The sequence below is a fragment of the Rhynchophorus ferrugineus genome, unplaced genomic scaffold (genome assembly GCF_030347505.1).
Source record: "Rhynchophorus ferrugineus isolate W39M unplaced genomic scaffold, kcgeb_rfMv2 rfM4, whole genome shotgun sequence".
Taxonomy (NCBI): Eukaryota; Metazoa; Arthropoda; class Insecta; order Coleoptera; family Curculionidae; genus Rhynchophorus; species Rhynchophorus ferrugineus.
Window position 1 is genome coordinate 42,335,949 of NW_027472583.1, and position 26,116 is coordinate 42,362,064.

General features: G+C 28.3%; 1 protein-coding gene across 2 annotated transcripts in view; it reads left to right on the plus strand.

Moving 5' to 3' along the window:
- Positions 1-955: 955 nt before the first annotated feature.
- LOC143195821 (serine proteinase stubble) overlaps positions 956-26,116 on the plus strand; it is a 41,928-nt gene continuing 16,767 nt past the window's right edge. Inside the window, exons 1-3 of one of the 2 annotated variants that reach the window (XM_076403288.1) lie at positions 956-1,193; positions 5,722-5,793; positions 20,353-20,550. In XM_076403288.1, the coding sequence (XP_076259403.1) occupies positions 1,106-1,193; positions 5,722-5,793; positions 20,353-20,550 (358 nt within the window). In that variant the 5' untranslated portion in view covers positions 956-1,105. Of the gene's footprint in view, positions 1,194-5,721; positions 5,794-13,253; positions 13,529-20,352; positions 20,551-26,116 lie in introns of those variants that run through there. The other variant, XM_076403286.1, reaches the window with a different exon arrangement.

A 26,116-nucleotide genomic window follows, 5' to 3' on the forward strand; every position in this document is an offset into this window, starting at 1 on the left:
GAATAAAAGCTAAACAAGTCTGTTTTGAAAATTAATTATAGGGATTCTTCTCTATAATATGGATTCTATATTTTCTTATAAATACCACTAATCAATTGCTTATTACAAATTAAAGAATACTAAACTCGAATCGTTTACGTTTATAAAATAAATCAATTTGAATCAATTGATTATTCGGTTTGGTTGACGCAGTGGTTGAGGCGATAGGGTTCATAATATAAGAGCGCAAAATCGGATAAGGAAAATCACCCCAGTCACGCCAGTAACCAGGCTGGGTAAGACCGGATGTCTTCTGGGGTGGTCTTTAAGTTGTGGTCAGTAGTCAGTAGGTTTAATTCCAAAGTTCGTGGTTCGAAGAACAGATTAAGTAGTAAGAGCATGTGAGATAAACCGTAGTTGATGATAACGAAGACAAAAAATATTTCAAATTTCGGATTTAATAAGTGGAAAGTTGAATAGAATTGTTAGAGAAGGTTTATAGGAGGAAATACCATCAAATATGAAGGTATATTATTTTAAACGAGCGGGAGAGTGTTAAGTAACAGATAATTGATCAAATGTTACCTCATTCGATTTAATGATATTTTAAAGAAATATTTATATCATATAACTGACACTCAATTATCTAACTTCTATTTTAATATCTCTTACCACATATTGATAAACGTACAAACACCCTATTATTCTATTCATATATAATCAATAATTCGAAAATAATTACTAGTATAACTGATGTACTAATCAATCACTTCAATGTAATCATTCTAAACACATCTTCTAATATCTTACGATACCTAGGTATTAGACATCATCAACAAGTATATTTTGTTACGCCACTGGTCACCAATGAACCATCAAGTGAAAGAGAAATGCGTAAAAAACCGATTGGTACCTTGGCCATCAGGTTTTCAAGATAACTTGACAAAATTTCAAGACACTCTCACGAAAATTTCACTCTCAGTCGTCGCGGTTTTTACTGGTGAAGTGCCTTGAGCCTGGTGAAGCGATCACCAAACGCGATCAACAGTGCCCTTTGCTTGCGTTGAGTTTTATGATTAACATGGGAAACTGTGATTGACAGACTAATTAAGTGTTGTGCGCTAAAATGTTCGTGGGTAGATTAATTTTCTGGGTCTACGTCGTGAGTTTATTGTTTTTGGTAGCGAGCAATGATGAAAGCAATGAAATTAAAGGTATTTTATGATGACCTCTAAGACTATAGACCTTACTTCCAAACTAATATAAAAACACTTAAACTGATTTTATACTTTACAATAGAAATTAATTTGTTTTTAATAACAATTTTAATGCCGAAAGATTTAATAGTTTGATAGAATATAGTTTCATAAATAGTTAGTTTTAGTTTTGATAGCTAGTTAGATAGTTTAATCGGTAGTTAGATATAATTGATAGTTTTTGATGACTTTTTTTTGAATCTGTATACAAAACATATTCTGAGAATAATATAAACAAACTCGAATAGTTAGACTCTTATTATGTTGTTGGTCCATGGTGTTCGACCTTACAAATGTAATGAATTGAATCTGAACGAATCATATTAATATAATCACTATGTCTGGTGAGTATGCTGGATGTGGCGGAACTTCTCCTTGAACTTGTAATAGTGTATCCTTTATAAATATTACAACTTGTGGGCAAGCGTTGTTATGGAAGAAGATTAATTTGCATCTGTTACTCGCTATTGCTGTTTTTTTGCAACAATATATTCATTTGGTGTTAATAGCTCCAATACAGTACACCTTGCTGTTGCTATCATATGCACAACAACTTATTATACTATACGGATTAACTTATACCGTTTTGCATTTAGATCTGACGTCGTATATCTATTTATTATTATTAGTGAGAGTGCGTCACAAAACTCACTCCTCTTTATTTCTTGACAAGCAATAAAACTAATATACTGAAACCGTTCGTAATATAAATATACGAACTGTTTGGTGAGGATCGGTAGCAAATTTATTCAAATCAAATCACAAAAGTAATGAATGCCGAAATTGTAATTTTGAGCTTCCAAGATTAGCCTCTGTATTTACTGAATAACTCAATAATACCAAACCATAAAAAGCATTGAATTTAGAAAGTAGATTAGGTCCTTTAATAATTGTTTACATTGATATCTCTCATTTTTATCAATATATATCGCTAATCAAAATGCAAGCACCTAATATTAAGCTAAGTTCAGAAAAACTGTTGTCTTTTCTTCAATTTTAATGATGTCTATTATTTTATGAACCAACACAGTATTTTCGCCTGAATTGGAACTGATGGTTTGAAGTTAGATTATTCTGTTATTTATTGCTCCCATTCTCTTAATTAATGTTGTCTAAAAAGTTTTGAGAGAAAGGTTAATATAGAAATGGGTTTGTAAAATTTAACATCATTTAATTTTTTATCAGGCATTGGAATCACTTCCACCACTTTTCAGTATGCTGGTGCATATTTCTATCTAAAGGCCGTTTTTGGCAATTGTTTGATATTTCTACAGTAATTAGATTGGTTGCAGTTGCATTCTTTGAGATCAGATTTAATATTATTTCCTTGGTTAGTTATTTTATGGTTAAATAGTTTGATAATGTTGAATTTTAAGTTACCGCTATTAATTATGGTTTCACTCATTTGAGCTTGATTGGGATTATATACTTCATATATATATTAAGCAAGGAGTTGTGCCTTTTATATATTTGCTAGGCTATGGCTATGATATTTCTCATAGAAGTGACAGGAGTCTTAATCCTCTTGGTTGGTTTCCAGAGCGAGTAAACCGATATTTTATTTGCTGATGGCATTTGTACAATCACGTTATATGTCACCTTCATGAAACATAAATATATATGATAGATATATAGGATTTCCTCTGAGTGGCAATAATGGGACGATTATTTTCAATAAATATTGTCACTATTTCTGCTCGTTCTTGTGGCGTATATTTATCCATAATAAAATATGGATATCTATACAACACAATGGTTAAAGTGAAACTGAGCTAAACGTTACATAACCAAGATTGCGCCCAATCAAAATAGTGGCGGGACTTTTGCCCCACCCTATACAATATACACTAAATGAAATGTAATTGATGCGAAATCTTGAATATTAGAGGTAAGCACTAGTATATAGGTTTATTCTTTAAGTAAATCGAAATAATCGGTAATTTTTCAATAACGTCAGTAGTATTTGCAACGTCAAAAGTAAAGAGTACATAAAGGCCTTAGAATAGAACAAAAATAAGTACTAAGCACTAATGTTTCGGAAAGATTTATGATAAATATTGGCTAATGTCTGACACAATCAAAGCTCAAGTTCAAATTCAGTAATTATTGTACGTCTTTTGCATTGATAATAATACGACAGCAAACATTGAATATTTAGTGTTTACGATATACTTAGAGAAAAATAACATTAGCATTACATAACAACAAAACTAAATCCGAATTATCAGTAACGATCTTGTTATAATCAAGTTTTCACTATAAGATGATTCAGGGAAATTCCTGAGAAAAAAATTAAAATAAGTACATGCTGGTTTATTTGCACTTGTTCATAGATTTCTACTGAAATTGTAATATTCATTATTACTGTTATATTTTGCATCAAGTAGGTGTAAACATACTTGCGATGGAATGTAACAACATTAAGAATAGAAGAAAATATTTGAAATTGAAATCTTTTTTTGAATAAATTATGTTTAAAATAACAATAAACCCTTTCAGGCAGCTCAAGCAATTCTATCGATATCAGTAAATAAAAGAAGTAAAGATTATAGTTATTGTTGAAAATAAATTTCCAATGTTCCTCGAGTGTTTAATAAGATTAGAACTAATTTATTTTGTATTACTAAAACAAAAAATGGACATTTATGATAATATGTTATGATAAATAAATGTCAATAAAATGGAGAAAAAATAAAATTGGGTAGAGAAAAATAATAGCGGACTTTCAATTATTATAGTTACAGTTATTAGGTTAATATTTTAATAATGATCATAAAGTGGAGCATTCTCTTAAAAAATCAATTCAAATTCTATAGCTAAACTTTCATCTAGAAAATTTGCAGCGACGTTTAGTTATAAGTCAAAATTTTTGCGATATCCGACATGAGACACAATAGATAAACGAAAAAGAACCCGTTGTAATACTAATTATTTTCTCGGTCTTCAGCGAAACGTATCGTTTGCATGAACATACGAACCCACCGCTCCATTGTGAGCATCAGCCGTAACTTCACTTTTACTTTTTGCTATGAAATTCAATGCGGACATTTTTGTGTTGCTAACAATGAATCGTCGTTGGAGTTTGCACACGTAACACTGACGAAAAACCATTTTCACTTGAGGATAGTACGAGCTAACGCAATTGCAAACAATTTGGCCATCTTTAATCTACAAATTAATTTATTAATTGCATTGGTTTATTTTTTCTCATTTGGGGTATTATTTAAAAATATATCAATTAATAATTATGTTATTGGAAGTTTTAAAAATATTTTGGCTACATCTGAGACATGATAATTTAAGTTAAGTTCGATGAGAAATAATTCCTATGCTATCTTTATGCTATCCATGTTATTGTGTACCCAACCATTATGGTATACTGTGCATTGTACTATCCAAATGCTGCCATTATTATAATCCCGATTCACTCTCATGTCATGGACCATTTCACATCCACAAGTGATTCTTTGCAAGACGTTTGATTAACCCTTCCGGAACCATGCTACAAAAATTACGTTTCAGACCTTGTGGGGTAACTATGATACCTTACTGTAACATTTCGATAACTTATATATATTATGCATAACTTTTTGCAAAGTTATAAAATAAAACTGAAATAATGAGAACAGTTTGTTTGTTGTTAAAGAAATATTTTCATTTTAAACATTAAATTATTTTTTGCGCTTAAATCGTTATCTTTGCAGTCAATATATAAAAATGTTTTAGTTTCCTCTCGGTGGACATTGCAAATAGTTTTTTTATATGTACTGCACGATATTTTAGTCTTTCTGTCCTATGATCTGAAACAAAAGCTGCATCTTAGATTTACATAATGTTAAATCTCTCTGGCAGGATTCTCTTGAATTGTGTCAGTTCTGTCTACAAGAAATAAATCTATTGCAGTTCTTACATTTTTGTGAAAATGATTCTATTTTGTTTTCTGTTTAGAATATTTGGGAGTGCAAGTTCTTGTGACAAGTTTTGTTAAATAATTCGTCGTCAAATTTAGCCATTACATTTCCAATTGGGGAAATTTTTAGTATATATGATATGGGCATTGAGTGCAGTTATATCAATAATACCCATAAAAATCCTAAATGGCCATCTTATGGTTGAACTAATTCATGGACATTCTATATGAGTCGCGATGAGATATGCATTGTGCGCGCAGGATTTCCATACACTCCAGACTGTGCGGGGAAAATAAGGTACCCCACGAAATTAAATTCAGTTTTTAGTCGAACATTCCAACTAAATTCTATTATTTGTTTATGAATAGGCTTAGTAATATATTTTCTAAGATTATATGGAATGAAGACAAATCGAAAAAACATTTTGAAATTTATTATAGAAAAACCGTACTTAAAATGCGCCGCTCCGCCATACAAATGATACTGTTATAAATGTGATTGTAATTGGATCCTTTTATATTAACCAAATACTTTGCTGCTCTTTTTTATTTCATAATATTATTTATTGCTTTCAGATGATCAATCAAATGAATCCGACGAACTGTATTATCCACCACCGAAAAAACGATTTTTTGACGAATTAGGCTGTAAGTATATTTATTTAGGGTTAGATTATTATAATAATTTTTAGACATAGCACATTTTGAAAGCGTAATATATTTAAATTCATATCATCTTCAAAAATTACAATAGATCTTTAAAATAATTTAATTTTATCTTTATTGTAACTTTTTATTACCTTTATTTATTATTATTAAAAAATGTGAAAGTCTTTAATAAAGCTTTAGTAAATATATATTGGTATGACAATTGTCAACAAATATTTTATGCTTTCATATATGGTATTTAAAATAAATCTGATAATACAATAATCCAATATCATTAAATTATTAATTGAAATTATTAATTTTATACTTATTTTTATGACCTTTGAAATTTTATTGAATATTAAAGATTGCTAGGATTTCACTTTCTATCTAACATATATGGTAACTTGTGTTATATCGTATCGTTTGCTGCTACCTATCATATCATAAATTTGATTTTTTTTTATTCTTGTATTTTGTAACTTCTCTCGTTCTGTTATTTTCTTATTTAAATAATATTGATAGATGATAAGTAAAGAGAACGAAGTTCACAAATACAACGTTTAATTGCGATTTTCTTATGAAAACAACAAATAAAAACTACTGAAAATTTGTGTGATTATTTTTACCTCTCTCTACCTTTTAAAATCTAAAAATAAATTTGAGGTTTTGACAAAATTGTATCTCAACTGCGATCTGCTGCAAAAGAAGCTACCCGGATATCAAGAGAGAAATCAAAATATGACTTAATTAACCCCCTTCAAATCAGGGTAGTGATAAAAGAAATACGACAAGCTAGAAGAGTATGGCGCAGAACTAGATATGCTGTAGACAAAACAATATTTAATAGAATTAGTAAGCAGACAAACAATAGATGAAATAATATAAACAGAGTTGCCTCGAAAAATATGTATGTCGCCTTGGAGAGCAACTCGAAGATTTAAAACACCAATTATTGGAGTACCCCCTATTAAAAATTACCAAAATGAATGGGTTTTACGCAACGATAGAAAAGATGAATTATTCGCAGAACATTTAGCTAACGTATTCAAGCCAAATGATATAGAATCTAAAATAGATATAAATCCTGTTTATCCGCCCGATTTAGCTGTAAATCTGACTTCTCTAATGGAAGTTGCCATAGAAATTGACAACAATCTCAATCCTAAAAAGGCTCCTGGAATCGATGATATTTCACATGTTAAGAAAAGATAAAAATGCTAATAAAGGGTTAATAAAAGAGCGGTCATGAAAAGCAAAATCATGTTGACATGCATATTCAATGCCTGTTTGAGACTGAACAATGTACGTACTTGAATGTCTTAAGGTTGGTCGAATAATTATGCTTAAAAAACGTGACAAATCGGTAGAACAAGTTGGATCTTACATGCCTATTTCCTGCGACATCAAAATTATTTGAGAAACTGCTGTTAAACCGTATTAAAACATTTATAGAAATAGCAGATTTTTACCTAGTAATCCAACGTACCCAAAACAAAGTTTTACGATTAATTACCAATGCTTACCGCTACGTAACCAACGAGGAGCTGCACGTTGACCTCGAAATCAAATGGATATGCGAAGTGATACAATATTTCGCCTTAAAATATGAAATAAGGTTGTTAAATCGCAGCAACGTGGAAGCGATATAGCTACTGGATAACATGAAGGAAATCAGAAGATTGAAGGGAAACAAGCTGCACGAGCTTGTATAGTGTATAAGTATATTCTTAACTTTAGCTTAAGTAGATTAGTTTTATTTTAATTTGGGAAATATATACTGATGTATTAATCTCCTACTCGCCTTGCTTATGTATTAAGGCAAGTACAACAGTACAGTAGTAATAAATTCATTTGTAAATAGAGGTTGAACTAAGCATATCTAACGTAATATTTAATTAATTTAAAAAAAGTAACTAGAACATAAAGTAGCACCAATAATGCTACTAATGAACTACTAGGAATTTGTATGTCATACAAATGTCTAGATTTAATAATTCGTTTATTGCTAAATCACAGTTTACTAGATTATCTGTACTTGTCTGTGATGCACGTACGTAGCATATTGTGTTAGTTTTGTATTCCAAGTAGATCTTCATACTACTGAATAATAACGTTGCAAAGCCTATGTCAATTTTAAATTATTTTTTCGCTTTTAACAATTGAACTTCTGACGCTATTTGAGAATGGAAAATATTGGGGAGGTTTTGAACTTGGTTAGTTTATTTCCCAAATAACACTAAATATTACTTCGCTATTTACACAGTACGCATACTAAACAGTACTAGCTGATGTCTAACAATATAGATTCCCTATTTTGGCTGAGGAATACCTAAAATATCCAAATAGCCAAAGTTGATCTAACACAGTTTTGTTTAATATTCAATTCGATATCTTCTCCGAAAAAACAACAGTTAAAAGAAGAATGTTGAATGACGCTTAACGATCACTTTCATATACATATACACCTAATAATCACTTAAAATATAAAAATCAAACGATGTGTTTTCCATATCAACGCAGTGGCAGGTTTCAAATTCATTGTTATACAGATAGATAGATTTTTTTAATGACACTTCCACCATGCTTTTGTTATTTAGTAGATTGGATCTAATTCTGATAAGCCCTATTCGGACAAACATAATAATATATTTTTAATGAATTTATTCTTGGTACATGTGATATGATTTTTTTCTATCTCGACGTATATATATATATATATATATATATATATATATATATATATATATATAAATATATATCTGTACTTGTCTGTGATGCACGTACGTAGCATATTGTGTTAGTTTTGTATTCCAAGTAGATCTTCATACTACTGAATAATAACGTTGCAAAGCCTATGTCAATTTAAAATTATTTTTTCGCTTTTAACAATTGAACTTCTGACGCTATTTGAGAATGGAGAATATTGGGGAGGTTTTGAACTTGGTAAGTTTATTTCCGAAATAACACTAAAAATTACTTCGCTATTTACACAGTACGCATACTAAACAGTACTAGCTGATGTCTAACAATATAGTTATATATTTATATATATATATATATTATATATAAAGCAAATATATATATATTTATATATATATATATATATATATATATATATATATATATATATACGTCGAGATAGAAAAAAATCATATCACATGTACCAAGAATAAATTCATTAAAAATATATATATATATATATATATTTGATAAGACCAAAAACAAGTCAAAATGGTAAGTGTAATATAAGAGTATAACGAACAGTTTCCGTTAACTCTGGGTAATAACGGCGCTTTGATAGTTTTACTGACAATGATTATGTACAAAATTTGATAATATAAGATCGTTCTTTATATTCGGTAGCATTGAGAGAACTTTCGGCAATAAATAAATTTGTGCATATTCAATATCTTTAGGTGTGAAGAAGATTGGGAGACTATATAACGGGAAATTTAAAAAATAGATAAGCTCAAACTATAAATAATACCTTTCGTCTTATATCTCCACTAAGATATTCTATAAATTTCTTACTCAGCAAGTTAACATAAATCAGTAAGTATTTACAACTCTAAATATGGCATAATTTTTCATTACAGTTTCCATCAATTTTAAGGCATTTACTCTATATTTATTGGCCTATAAATTAGTTTTAAGAGATCTTTTAATTTGGAGCTTTATTATATAAAATAGATACAATGTATTTTATTCAAAGTATTGTCTATCCATGGCCGTTTTCTTTTCGTCATTTACATTTTACGTCATTTCATCTGGAAAGAACGAAGTATGTTTTGAGACTATCCATGTATCGACCCATTTTTTGGTATCTTCATAAGAAGTGAGGTGCAGACCAAGACTCATATATCAGTAGCAAGGTCTAGAGAGTATGGCGGCTGAGGGAGCATTTTCCATTTTAATGTTTCCAAGTATGTTTTCACCGATATGTAACATGTCATCGAGCATTATCTTGCTATCCATAGTATTGTCTATCCATGGCCGTTTTCTTTTCGTCATTTACATTTTACGTCATTTCATCTGGAAAGAACGAAGTATGTTTTGAGACTATCCATGTATCGACCCATTTTTTTGGTATCTTCATAAGAAGTGAGGTGCAGACCAAGACTCATATATCAGTAGCAAGGTCTAGAGAGTATGGCGGCTGAGGGAGCATTTTCCATTTTAATGTTTCCAAGTATGTTTTCACCGATATGCAACATGTTATCGAGCATTATCTTGCTGAAGAATAACATTATTGTATCTTTTATCACATTCTCCTTCGAGAATCCCTCTTCGAGTAATGGCTTCAAATTCTCGTCTTCAAATTCTTTTGGCTGTCCAGAACGACCTTTGTCTTCGGTATCAAAATGACCACTTTTAAATCATCGAAACCAGTATTCGCAGATTGAAATCAATGGAGCGTGTTTGCCATAACCTTCACATAGTACTTTTTCATCTTCAGCCGCCACTTTTCAAATAGCGGTAAAAAGTGAAACTTCTCGTAAATGTGATTTACTCGGTATAAGCTTAGACATTTTCAACGCGGTGCATCTATCTTAAATTCTTTAAAGTTAATTTATAGACCTGATCATTTCTTCAATATTTTTGTGTAAACTTTTTATGATTTGTTGATGTTAAATTTGTTTCATTACTATTAATGGTTTAAAACGCCAACTTTAAATGTTATATGAACAAATAATAAATTAACAGGTTGCATTGACATTTATGTTATGTTATAATGAGAGATGAAACACTAAAATGTAATTGTTTTTTAGTTCTAGTATTATACGAGTAGATAGAGCACCGCAAAAGTACCCAACAGCATTATTGTGATAATCTCAACATTAGGTCGCAAAAGTGTATTAGTTCAAACAGTCCGTAAACAAATAATGGAGGCTCGTTCATTAGGACTATAGGCGTCGGCGGAGAAAGTTAAGTGATTTACGAAATATACTTCTCGATTTTAACACCGCTGCTTTCACTTTTACTCTAAATAGGAACGATTTTTATTATGTTTCCGAACATGTAAGGTAGCTGCGTGTTGTCATCAACCGATTCAATTTAAAATTTGTCAATGCAATTTTGGGCAATCCAAAGGAAAAAGATGGCTCGAAATCTGAATCGACAACAAAAGCCATTTTTCTATCAATGTCGTAATACCCGTTGTTTTAAAATTAGCGTTATTCTGTTGGTGAAGCGATTTAGGTATATATGTTATGTTTTCGATTAAAGAGGCGTTTGTAATTATAACAATTTTCTTGATCAGTCAGATTTATTACATTAGTACGAGACCAAAAGAATAAAAGTGAATTGTTCGTCATTTTAAAATTTATGTTTTCTAATAGTAATTTTTGTTTAGTTCTAAAAATTTTGTATAATAATTTAATGATTAGAATGTCAATACTAATTTTTAAAGTATCATTTATAACTATTCATAGACTTTTCTTTTGTAAATTTGTAAATTTATTTGTAATAATTAATATAATTAATATAATCATGTAGAAGTTATTTATGAAGGACTATTTGGAGATTTAAATTTCTTGGAATCTCATTACAACAATTTACATCATTACTCTCATTTACAATCTCAGACTCCAATTCGTTCGTCTCTCAATTTGTTATTTCACTTCATAATTTTTAGCTTTTAGCAAAAGTATTCTCTGAAGTAAACACCAAAAGTAAAACTTTCCGCAAGTGGTATTGGTTTTATACTTTAATGATGTTATATTATATAGAAAGTTTATTAATATTTACTTGTTGAAAGAACATAGCTATTGATTAGGTTCAAGAAATTCTTCTCTCTGCAATTATTATTTATCACATACTTCACATAGCTGAATATTGTTGTCCTTTTACTGAAGTGGCACTTTTTTTTAACAACAATCTCTGTTTTTCATATATTTTGTTACTATCTAGTTATTTGATTTTTAGTACTTCAGTGATTATTTTTGAATTTTTAATGAAATCGTAACTGACCTTTATCAAGCTGCTCAACATTTTGACGTTTTATTTTATGAATATTATGGTAGATTCAAAGATATAGTAGTGACATTGTAATGAGAGGAGTTATACTTATTAAGAACAAACTATTAAATATCTTGGTGTAATCATATAAGAACCTTTATAATATTTATCTAATAATTTATATGATGAGTTTTAAAATAGAATATAAAGTAATCCTGGAAAGATTAATGCATCTTTAACACGGTTCTTGTATTAAATATATGGTGTTATTCATAAAATTATACAGTTTGAATACTTTTTTTTATAAATTTTATTAAATTATTTATAAGTTATTAATTAAACTAAAATCGTATCCTTCCATAAAAAGCAATACAAAATTTAATATGACCATAACTACTAACATTTTAAAAATATTTAATTAGTACATTGAAATATTTTTTGCTTTTTAGTTAGCTCTGAAAAGGGTTTTGTTGGCTTGAAATTAACTTTAAAATCTATTTGCTATTTTCTGAAAATAATAACATGCTAGATATAGTTTTTAATAAAATGATTTTTCTCATGCATATTTTATAAATTTCAAATATTTTCTTGTCCTTAGATAAAATAATATTAGTTTAGTAAGAAATTTGTTAATAATATTAACATATTTTTAAAAAATCTCTAAAAATATGTATTTCATGTTTTATACTATATCTATATATGATATTTTTAAGAAAAATAAAGAATTAATTAAACCTAATTATTAATGTAAATAATTTTTTTTGTTGAAATAAATTTGAAACTATGTATACTATAAATGAAAATTATAAAAACTCCTATAGTGTTTTAATAGGTAGGGCATTATATCTTAATTGTAAAAATATTATTTTATAATACTATATACTTAATGCTTTTTTCAATCAATCAACAACTGTGGATTGTTTTATATAAAACAGTAACATTTTATCAATCTAACATTAATTTTAGTTATTTTAAAATTGAAACAAAATATTTTTTATTAATTTTATGGGAGGTAATTTTTAAAATGATTTTAAATTCTTTTTTAAAATAAATTTAAAATTTTTCCCAAATATTAATTCTATATAATTGCTGATTAAAATGTGAGAAACAAGGCGACGTGATTAAAAGTGAAATGAAAGTTACAAATCTATTGGATGTAATATCTGATATTAGTTTTGTCAGCTAAAGTTTATGGTCTCATTGAGAAAATATATGTTTCAGTCAGTATTAGTGCCCTCGTAGTTGTACGACCTACCTGATACCCCCGGACTAGCGTCTTCAGCTTTCACTTGTCAACGTTTAACCGACCAGAAACAAATGCTGTGGTAGGCCCGTCTTCATTTGTTTTGGCTCCTGACCACGGCACTTTCGATGGAAAGTCCTCGCTAGTCACTTGTTCGGGGTTGTTGCGCGCCACGTGACCAAGGGATGACAGGTTGTCGAGCGTTTACCCAGATTTGAGGTTTTATTTGCTTTTCTTTCCCTTTACCGATCGAAAGTCCCGTCATACCAAAACCGCAAATATCGGTGATAATATCAAATAAAAGGTACGACTCCAACACGCACGATTGTTAGTACTTGTCGCGTACCGCGTAGTTGAGTATAATGGGCGCTAGAGTGATTTTAGTGGTGGTGTTTGTTGGAGCGTCGATTCTTGGATCGAGCGCCTTACCCAACGAGAAACAAACTCAGGAGCTGAGCTTGCTCAATGATCTGGCCAAACGGGGAGGTTTACCATCGGGCGATCCAGATACCCTGATGGATATGTTGAGAAGTAAGGGTAAAATATTTTTGTTCTTAAATGTTCGCAAAAAAAATATTAAACTATATATAACAAATTTTTTTAAATTTTCGGTTTTATATAATAACAATTTAACTAGAATAAAATTATAGATTAAATATTTATAGATTTTACATTAATAATGCACTTTTGTAAAGGATTGAATATAATGTTGATTTATTATTTTTTTATTTTAATTATGACGAATTAAATTAATTATTTAAACTTTTTTTTTAATTGTTGGGTACTATTTTTTGCATAAAAATTCCTTACTAATATTAAATATAACTCATGAGTTAATCAGGCTATTTTATTTAATAACAACAATTTAATAACCAATTAATTACAATTTAATAATTTTAATTTATTAACAATTTAATTAATTGACTACCATCGTCATGAATTGAATAAAATGATCATTTATTATATTTTTAAATGGCGAATTCGAATTCTCTAAGTTTTATTATACATAGTTATTTTATTTAAAAATTCACAAAATATTTAATAAAGTATTTTATATAATCTCAATAATATAATATATTACAAATATACCATTAAAATAAATATATAGAATAAAGAGTTACAGTTTTATTATTATTTTATAGTATATTATTAATGTTTGTATATTATTGTTAAAATATTTATTTATTAATTTTTCTTTATTCTTCATTTCAAAATGAACTATAAATTCGAATTATTAAGGTTAACGATTTATTCGATTTAAATTAATTACAAAAATAATTATTATTAATACAATAAAATGTGCTTAAATATATTATTTATAAGCATTGTTTAAAAAGATATTCTTTTTGAAAAATTGTGAAAATAAAATCATTTTATATAATAAAATGTAAATGTATTTAATAAAATGTAATCAAATTATTATTTAACTCCTATTTTATATTAATTAATATATTTTATATTAAATGATTTATTAATAAATTTTCATATGAAATTTTTGTTTATATTGCTAATATTTAAGAAATTATTTTACTATAAAATAAATTTCTCTGTAGAAATTTAAATGTATCCCTTAATTGAATTTAATAATTATAGGCACGTAATTTTATGCACTCCATTTCTGTGCTGTATATTTTAACAAAATCGTGAATTGAAATTAATATTGATCGGTCTTCAGATGTTATCACAATGAAAGCTAGTGTAAAAATCTATAATAATAATAGTAATTCTTACTTCAATGGATTAATAATTAAACATAATCATTAATATGTATCTATTTAGGTATTTATTAATGTGAAATATTTGTATGGTATAATCTTGAAAACAAATGATATACCATAAAAGTTAAACAGTATATTTTGCATTTTTAATATATATCTCGTAATTAAACATTTGTCCTATTAATTAAAACATTATAAGAAACATTAATTTTGATAAGCAATCTAAATCTTGGTTATTAAAAAATATAAAATATTCTGAAGGAAACGGTTATTATTTAAAACACTTCTTAAAAATAAATCTAGTAGCAATTATAGTTATTATGTATTAGCTGAGCGATTAGTTCTTTATTTTATATTATTGATATTTTAAAAAGATGGTTTTGGTTATTTTTGGAATTATATAATACAATATATCCAATAATACTTATTTTTAAATTTTATATTAAAATATTATTAATTATCTTATCTTAGCTGTCTTTAACTAACTTAACTAACGTATTTTAGTTAAAAGAAAAATATTCTTAGGTGTAAGAGTGTGGTTATTTTACTTTGAATATTAATATGGTTACTAATAAAATTCTAATTAATATAGAATACCATTATAGATTTATTAGAAAATGTTATACCAAAAATTAATTTATGGCATTTAAGAATTATAATATGATTTTCAAAATTACTCTCGTGTTATGTTTTTCATATTATTCTCATATACCTTAATTGTTACACACAATTTTAATGAAATTTATTCTAGTAAATCTACTCTGCAATTAACCTACTTTGCTTAATTTTATTACAGTAATTATGTATTTTCGTAGGCATCTTAAACACAAAATTAAAAACGATACAGAAATTACAAAATTTAATTAGCGCTTTTGTTAAATATTTTATAGTTATATTTACAAGTAATGCAATATAGTTTACTATAATTCCATGTATTCAATTTTAGTATTTTATTAAATAATACAAAATTAATTATGTAAAAAATATTTGAAACACTAGTAATTAATTTTTAAAATATTTAACTAATATATAATGTTTGTTTAATATGTTTTCTATATATGTAATTTATAAGTACAGCAATAATACTGTGTTTATGATTTTGCCTTGCCACTCCATTGCAGACATTTTATAATGAAGTCGGAAACAATAGTTGAAAACTATTAAATATTACATTTCAGCGTATGCGTCATATTTGATAATATTATTCCTTCTAGTTACAGATTATTTCGATAGAATACGATATATTTTAGAGATAGAATTAAACATTTTTCTGAATGGTTTGAAAAATTCGTGAACTGAATGATTTGATTAATATGCTCATTTAATTTCTTCTAAAACAAGAGCATTATTAACCACATAGACCGACCAGAACTAACTTCCTAATATACTAAATAATATTAAATAATAAAAATTAAATTGGTTTTTTGGAAATTAACAAGGCAATATTTTTTAAATAATCATCATCTTTGCTATAAACTCTTATAGCGTAACTAAATTATATTAAAACAAAAAATATTATTAACTTACGTCAATTTATTATGCATGTAAGATTAATACAATTATGTTGACGGTATATATTAATTCTATTACAATTTATCATGTTTTTTTATTGTAAGGGATTAAATAATAGATTATACTAATTTGGTTATATTTAGAGTAGGAGATTAATTAATTATTATATTTCTCAGAAAAGATAACAAGTATATAGTATAATTTATTTATTCTATTTCATATACGAAATTTTAACCGCAATTTTTATACATTTATTAGCATTTACGTTAATCAATGAGTTATCAAAAGTAGTAGAGTATACATAACCATGAATTTATAATAATGATATTAAATAAAATTAGTGGCATTGAGTTAATTAATAGACGGATATACGATTAATGCATAGAGCTTATGCTATATCGAATTGAACAAATCTCTAATTCTATTTATCTTAATGTCTTATTTTATATCCCTGCCATTTAATTTTCATTATTTGTCGGCTTGTTAGACTTCTTTAAATATAACTATTAACAGTTTAACGATCTACTCATTAGGAAATAATAGTTATTATATAATAGGGACACAGAAAATCATTTCAGCAAGTGGTCTTTTAAATAACAACCTAACTCTTATTCTAAAGTTTCTCCATTTATCACATTATAAAATGAATTTATTATAAATCAATATTTTATAGAACACCTATGAATAAATGGTTTGAGCTAATAAGGCAAACCTTAGTTTTTACAAATCACAAGATAACTTGATACAAGATAGGAGAATAATTAAAAAATATATCTTAGAATTAGAACTAGATTGACAAGTATTAAGGAAACGTTGCGCCAGAGAAATTAACTGTTATTGATTGATATATTGAATTTCACATCTACGATCGAATCACCTATGATGTGGATTATTTTGGAGTTCATAATAAAGAGTAAATCCGAAAAAGTCAATAAAATAGTTTTGTAAAACCATAAACTAAAATTGCGAAATAACTGATACTTTAATTTTATCATTACGTGTGTTTACATATCAGTTTGTTTAAATATTTATAGCGTGTGTTCACACTAAATCAAAAATGAGAGCGCGTGCTTGGTTGGCGCAGTGGTAAAGGCGACAGGACGGTCCACCTACTATTGCGATAGTCGCGGATTTGAATCCTGCTGGGTTATGGTTGTAAATTTATGTTTGTGATTGTTTAATATTTGTGATTGTCCTAGGCTAGAATTTAAAATCCGACAAGGAAATTGATCCCAGTTACGTCAGTGACCGGATGTCTTCTGGAATAATTTCTAAGTTGGTTATGCGCCAGTCGGTAGGCTTAATGCCGAGGGCCGTGGCTCGGAGTCTACGTTAAACTGTAGGTCCAGTTTAGATTAACCTTTGTTGGTAAAAAGGAGACTTTAAAAAATGTACGAAAAATAAAGACAGCGTTTAGACGATTTATTAAACTGTTTGAAACTGTTCAAGTGAAATAAAAATGTTGTCTTTCGTCGATTTTCTTACCTATTTGAATGAAAATGATCATTATACAACAAGCAAACAATAAGTTCACTTTTAAACTTCCTTTTTCTAATATAAAGAACCTGTTCTATATTCTATAGATTTATTTTGAAAAAGAGGAGCTATAAAAAGGTTTGAAAAACTTTCTTGAAATCCATTATCTTGTCGAAATTTGATTCTTACAATAGAGCAATATATGATGACTTGTCATGTTACAAAACTACTCTTAATTTAATATTTTTTGTTCTTCTATAATAACGTTTTTATATCAATGTTGAAATTGGAATACAACTGAACTCTATACAAACAGAACTGAATTCTGAAGATCACTTAAAGGCCTCTTTCTACCTTCTTCTCTTATCGTTCTTGAAACTTTGGATCACTCCCTTATATGTTCTTGGTGCTTTCACTATTACAGGACTAATTATGAATATTTTTATGAAAATTTCCTACATTCTAACACGATCCTAATTTTTTTTCAGTTATACTAGTAATTATCTATATACAAGCGTATAATATCCAGTAGACAACAAACATTTTAATCACAAGATCCTATATGTTTTGGAATTGTTTCTAAGTCGGTTGAATTCTAATTCATTCTTTGATAGGCTTAACACCAAAAATTGCGTTTCAGTCCAGATAAGCCCCGTTTGATAAGAATTAGTTCTAAAATGTAATAAAAAGGAAAACATGCGGAGGAAATTATTTTTATATTTATTTATTAACTTTTTATTTCAATTATGTTTTATTTATGATTACTATATTGTTTGTTCTCTTTATTAATTATTGCTTCCACTATTAAACAGTTTATATTTTTCTCAAGAGCGAAAATTACTCTTACTAAATCGTGTGATGCATTTGTGCATCTTGTAAGAAAGTTGAGCATATTAAAATCCTAGTATGTATAGTAATTACAAAATACAAATAGATTAATGATTAACTAAATTTGTATTTAGTTGTATTTAGAATGCATCAATATATATTATATGGTTAAATTTTAAATATATATTTGTCTAAATTAGCATTGTAAACTAGTAAATATATTTAGAACATCTCACTAAAATACCTTTCTCTAATGTTCAGTGATCTGGAACTAAGCTCATTAATGTGGTCAAATATTTGGTTCAATTTCTATTTTATTTAACATATGTCGATATTATCTTATTTATATAAATACATCTAATTTGCACATGACACTGGCATATTTTGCATATATTTTATTACAACCTTTGATAACTATCTTTCTAATTATAAAGAAAAATCTAATTATGGAGTTTATTTGTAAATAATAGTATACAATTATAGTACTTGTAATTCTATGATTATCAAAACTTTTTTGTATATATTATAATTAAGAGTTTAACTTAGATTTCGAATTATAGTACAATTATAAGTTTCGGCTGAACATTAATGAATGTTTTTCTTATAGAATACAAAAATGTACAATAAAAAGAGATTTAGGAGTATAGGAGCATGTTAGATAAAAATTTCAACATAAAAAGCTTTTGTCTGTTCGAATTCATTGAATTCTCTATTTGAGGAACCAAAAATAAATATTTGATAAATGTACTAGTTACTGTTAGAGGTAAACAATATTCTAATGTTCTACTTTATACAAACGTCGATTTTATGCACCCCTTCAGTCTCTAAACGTGAAGCATTTAACAAGATAATTAGAGTAAATTAAATCGTCCTAAAAAAATTACAAGTTTAAATTATCTAGTTCTACAGTACAAGTACATAAAAATGTTTTAACGTTTTTGTAACATTTTGTGTATATTAGTAACAATACCATTAGAGAGCATTTTTGATTACCACTTCAGACGTCTAGAGAGTAATGTCTAGATCTAGACATTGTCTTTATACGATTGTAATAATAAAAAGTAAATTAACACGTATTATATCCATACATGGTTATTAATCTTACGGCTTACCGTAATTTTCAGTAGCATTTCATGTTGAATTAAATAATGAAAGTAACATTTCTCGCAAAAGGTGCTGTATAAATGAATCATTTTAATGTAACACTAATATTAACAATATTAAAATATTTAGCCCTGAGAAAATGTGTGTTAACTACACTTCAGTAAAGCAATAATTAATAGAAATTAAGCCTTTTAATTAATAAAAAGATCAAATCTATTTATTTACATGTTTGAGAATTGTTCGTTGTGGTGTAACATAAATTACGCCATCTGTTATAAATTCCATAAAATTTGTTCATGCTTCTGTATTAGCAGCATAAAATACACGATATTACTACTAGAAAATAGTTTTAATTGACTTTAGTCAACTAGTCGAAAACATTTATCTTTGAATTTAGGGTGTTAAAAGATAAAACAGATATTTTCACTATATCAATTTGCATTTCAACAGTATAATATTTGTTTTGATTGCATCTTAGTAACTTGAATGAATGAACTATATATAATTTTTCGGAGATTCACACGTACTTATCCCGTACTCACCTTGCTTGTGTACTGATGCAAGTACAACAGTATAGTAAAGGCATATTTGTAAATTAAGTTTTAATGCAATTAATATAAAAAATAATATATATAAATGTAGGTTTTTTGGAATATTTAATTTTTTTTATTTACACGAATGTTAATAATTAATTATTTATCTTTTTTAATGTTTTAGTGATACCGCAGTCATGTAGATACCGTGGCGTCAAGTACGAATGTGGTCTCAGTATCTCCTGTGTCTTAGTCGGTGGTAGACCGCTGGACTTGTGTTCGGGGGGAATGATATGGTCTTGTTGCGTAGATAAGGATCAAGATAACGACCACCATGCTACTCCTACACAACATTCTGATGTGGGCGTTTTGCATAATGCCAGTAAGTAAATGATCTGTATATAGTAAAGCAGACAGTTATAAACACTTTTTTTACTCCATACATTTTGAGAAAACAAAAAAACAAAATATGTTGTTACAATTAATACTAAACACATTTCTTCTACACTGACATGGTACACACATAAAATAGTTTAAACAAATATGACATTCTCCTAACTCTATTCTATAATTACAATAAATATAATTTCCTTACCAACTTATGATTATAGGCTAAGGGTCTACTTTAAGAGTCTGATAATATTAGTCTTTGTACTGCCATCATAAAAAAATAAGTAAGCAAGAAAAATCGTTGCGTTATTCATTATAAGTTTCTTCAGCCACATTAAAATGATATCTACTAGACCTCTTGGCTTTATCACGGTAATGAGTTTTCTCGCATAGCACCGGTTCATTGCGATTTTTAGTAATTAAAAATATTATGAAAACTACATTGAAGAGGGTTTTCAAGATTATAGAACAAATGGAGTTCTGAAACTCTGCAGAAATGTTTAAGTAAATTCATGACAATTATCTATAAAACGTAAAACGCTTGTTTTCGTGTACATTTGTAATCATTTGTAACGTTAATAGGAAACATATAAAGCTTTAACTACTAACTTTTACTTTTAAAAAGGATCTGAGGTTTTATCTGAATGAATTATTTTAAAACGTATGTAAATCTTATTATTCTTTATTCTATCTTTTTAAACTGTTTTCATTCTTAGTTTTTATATTTGCTATTTTAAAAAATTTTTGGAGAGATTTTAATAAGACAAATATAACATATAACGCTTCGAAAAAACTCATTGTTTTTGGCTTGATGTGAGATATGTTGCATGACATTTTTTATGTCAGCTGTCTAATGCAATACCTATTTATAGTTTTTGCAAATATATTTTGTAGCTATTTCTAAAAACGTTCGACATTATCGGATATATTATATATAAGTTTAAATTCAGTATATTAGTTAGAAAGAATAGATTCTTTTGGTACAACCTTCTTTTCTACTGATTTTCTTTTTCAACGTATTATAGGATTGTTCGAAAAAAGGCATATTTTTAAGAGGTGTGATATTCAATATGTTGCTAGAAACTCCTTGAACAATCTCTGTTCAAATGTTCGTCAATAATAGAGCTATACTCGTTGGAGATGTTCTAGCTTTTAACATTCTTCATGATATATTTCGTAGAGTAAAGCCATATGAGTTGGAAATTAATAAATAAAAACCAATGTATTGAAGACTCATAAATCATCTGTTACTCTAAATCTCAACCGCGCCCAGTTAGAGTAACGACAAGAGGATCTTGGTAATCGGTCAAGCTCCGGAACGTTTGCATTTCTAAGACGGTACACGTGGAAGAGATGAAATATTATAATCAATACCAAAATGAGCTTCTTTTGCATATTTATCTTGTCAATCCTTAGAATACGGCTTCGAGACTTGGCCTATGTTACAGCAAGGTTGAACTCTTTTAAATACGATTCTTAAAGCAATGTCTACATGTTTCTCTCTGAGAACATGTTATAAATGCAGTTATTTGTTTAAGATGCGACTGTTAGTACTATGTACAATGGTATGAACAGATTTGTCGAATAAAGGATGAACAAAATAACTCCAAATATAAAACAGATCATAAAAAGCGATCTGAAAAATAGGAGGTTATCATTGTCCGGGTCTAGAATAGGCCGATCGCCAACGATGGCGAGATTTAATGAAGAACATTTCCAGAATAAGTGCTCAAGCATGTTGGTTGAGAAGATTGATGATGATGATCGTACATTCTTCATAAATTATATCCTATCAAGTCAATTATCTCGTATATTTTGGAATTAGGAATGGAATTCAAGTATTATTTTGGAAATAGTAAAAGTTGACTTAAGATCTAAGAAATTCTAGGTAATTTGCCTTATCCTTTAATGTAACAAGAAATAACATTTATAGTACCGTAGTGTTAATATTTTATGAACTCATTTCTTTCTTAATTTGTCACATAAAATTGAATTATTCATCATAGAAATGATCCATTCTCTCTATATACGTGAAAATATTTAATTTTGTATTAATATGAAATATTTTATGTTAATATGTCCCTCTGGATCTGTCATTTTATCAGATTTCTCGAAATGTATGGAGCTAATGTTGAAATTATATTTAACCTTAATGTATGTATCTAACTGATTGATGTTATAACATCAAAGATTCGGACGTTTATCACCTAGTGAACGTGTACCCACCAGATAGTCTGGAGGATACTCATCCGGATTCAAATGACGTGGTTAGGCCGACGTATCATACTCTAAAACCATTGTCTACTAATCAACGTCCTCACGAGCTCGAGTTCGTCCCTGGACGACCTAAACCGAACTTGAGCGGGACGTATCCTGTTAATTTGTATATTAACAACCGACCCGTGAGTCATCACGTTGGTTTTACTAACGAGGAGGACGACTTTGACTATGGCCATCAGGCGCCAGTTGGATATATCGAGCCCTATGGCAATATTGGTAATTAATCATGGTGTTTCCTAATGTTGTTTTGCACTGTGGGACTTACGGTGGCACTTTTCCACTATTTGGACGTATAATATCAATATTAAAGCATCAATGACATTATTTTCATAAATAATCTAAGAATAATTAAATAGTTATCGATAAAATTAACCGGACGGTACTTTTATATTATTATTTGATAAATAAGACTTGACAAATAATGAAAGTTTATAACATGACAAGTTAATTATGTTAAATATTTACTCTATACATTTTTAAACAATAATTTACATATTTAAGCTGTGACTGTTTGTAGTCCACAATTTTGTCTTCTACAAATAATGGAAAGTAGAATTTAAATATAATATAATAGAATATTTTCCAATTTTTAAATAATCCTCCGTTATTTAGTATTCTTCTGAAATTTAAAATAATTTGAGAATACGTTTTCATGAGCTTTCTTTATTACTTTTGTTATTAGCTCAACCTTGCCACCTAATGTTTGAATTGCTCTATTGTCATATATTTATAATACCAAGATAATTTTTTAATTTATGTGAACTAAGTAATTTTGTAAAGCATTATGAATTTGTATAATATTCTTTTCACAATAATATAATTTTTGATTTACAGCAAATCTGATAAAACTACCTTCATAATTTGTTTATATCTATATCTTCATATATAGTTTAATCGTAATAATCACTGTTTCTCAAACGTTAAAATCACGGTAATTTTGTTTTTGTATCGGGAAAATAATAAAAGAAAACTATATTATATTCCATAACAGTAAGAAAATAGTATATCAATAAACTTAACGGATATACATTGATAAGGCATTATTCTACAGTACTATAAAAATTATGTAACAAACTCTTGGGCGAATTTCGTGAAAGTAGTCGAAAATCGCTTGTTATGTCCTTTGCAACATCGTCATGTCACATACCAGGAGATACAGGTATCCTTGGATATTAGTCTGACAAGTTTCTATAAGATATTGCATATTTAACCGGTCAATTGAAAAGTCCCCGGCCTACCATAATAAAACACATTTTTTTGGCAATATTAATTTTCTTTAATCAACATAATTCCCTTCCCTACACTAATTATAGCAATCCTCCAACTTCTCGATACCATTTTGGTTCGATTTGCCCTTTGCATCAAAATAGGCCTCAGTTTTGGCGATCATCTGTTCATTCGACAAAAATTTTCCCTGGGAGCATTCTTTTGAGATCTGATAACAGGAAATAGTCGCGGGGGGCTGATCTGGAGAATACGGTGGATGAGGAAGCAATTCGAAGCCCAATTCATGGATTTTTGCCATCGTTTTCACTGACATTTTCTTCAAATGCGGCCGTTTTCGGCGATTTCGTCCTCAAACGGTCTAATAACGCTATGTAATAGTCGCTGTAGATGGTCCATCCTTTTTCAAGGTAGTTAATGGAAATTATTCTATGCGCATCCCAAAATATAGACGCCATAACCTTGCCGTTGCGTTTTACCACATTTTGGAGCGGGTTCATCGTATGCAGTCCACTCGAATGACTGTCGATTGGACTTCGGAGTGAAATGATGGAGGCATGTTTCATTCATTGTCACATATCGACTCAAAAATTCGGGTTTAATACGATTGATCATCTTCAAACACTGCTTCGAATCATCAACTCGTCGTTATTTATGGTCAAAATTGAGCTCGCGCGGCACCCAATTTGCACAGAGCTTTCTCATACCCAAATATTTGTAAATTATATGAAGTTATATGAGTGTTTGTTCACAAACTAATGATTCAACAGCTGTCAAATTTATACACGCATCTTTTGAGGGTTAGGGCTAACTAAAGAACATGTGGATTTAATTCTAGTAGCGCCATCTATTTGTCAGGGCGGGGACTTTTCAATTGACATATTAGCGTTACCTTAACCAATGCTCAAAAAATAGATCGATATGTTAAAAAAGCTGTGTTAGTATCTACACAGGTGACAAATCATGGTCTATTAAATAAAACCTGAACTCAGGCCATCTCAATCTAGGACGTCGAAATGTCAAAATGTAATGTTGCCGCATTTAACTTTGACGTTTATTTTATTTTGGCTTTGATATATTTTAATACATATAAAATAATAAAACTAAAGTGTAAATTATTTTTACTTTAGAGTATATCTAATGCATATATTATCGATAAATTTAAATTACAACTAATTAAACATCCTCGATAGTTTGTAGGTTAGAGTTATTTTATTATCATTACATTGAACTGTTTTCTAAATCACCTATGGTACCATGTACCTATATATATATATATATATATATATATATATATATATATATATATATATATATATATATTCATTTTTATGGATAATTTTTATTTCTTTCGTTGCTGCGTTTTCATGTCAAGTCACTTTACTATCACTGTATTTCTCCTTAGTTTTTTTGCTATATGCGTGCATTTTTCTTAATAAATTTAGATTTAATCATTGCATACTCACTAATGCATTTACCATATTTGCAAAAGAGTTAGTATCCATTTCCTCGTACGTTACAATTAAAAGCTTATATATATTTTGAACAGATACACACATATCTATGCACATATATCTATGATACTTTACAAAACAATTTTCAACTGTTATCCTATATTAATTATATACTCACCTTTAGTTGTTTCCACTGTCATCAGCCTGTCTTGGTATTGTCAGCAATGGATCATAATCCAATCCTGCGCTACTATTCTAGTCAATAACTAAGTTGTTATTTTCCGACCTAAAACTTGTTCAGAAATCCACCATTTGTCAAGTATTTCTTCTGTGCGTCTGATGCAATTCATTCAAACCAAAAGGTGTTATTGTAAACAATCCTTTTCACATATTCAAACAGTTTTTGCTTATATATCTTTCTTGACCTGTATGTCTATTGTAGTAATTCTTTACCGCATTCTATAACAATTCCATTTGATTTAATATGCAGTGGTAGGAAGGAAGACATTACACTCTGTAGCTATATTGCTGAGTACTACTGTGTACAATTTCATTTATAATTTTTAAATAACAATTTAAAATACTTCGTTCTTTAACATG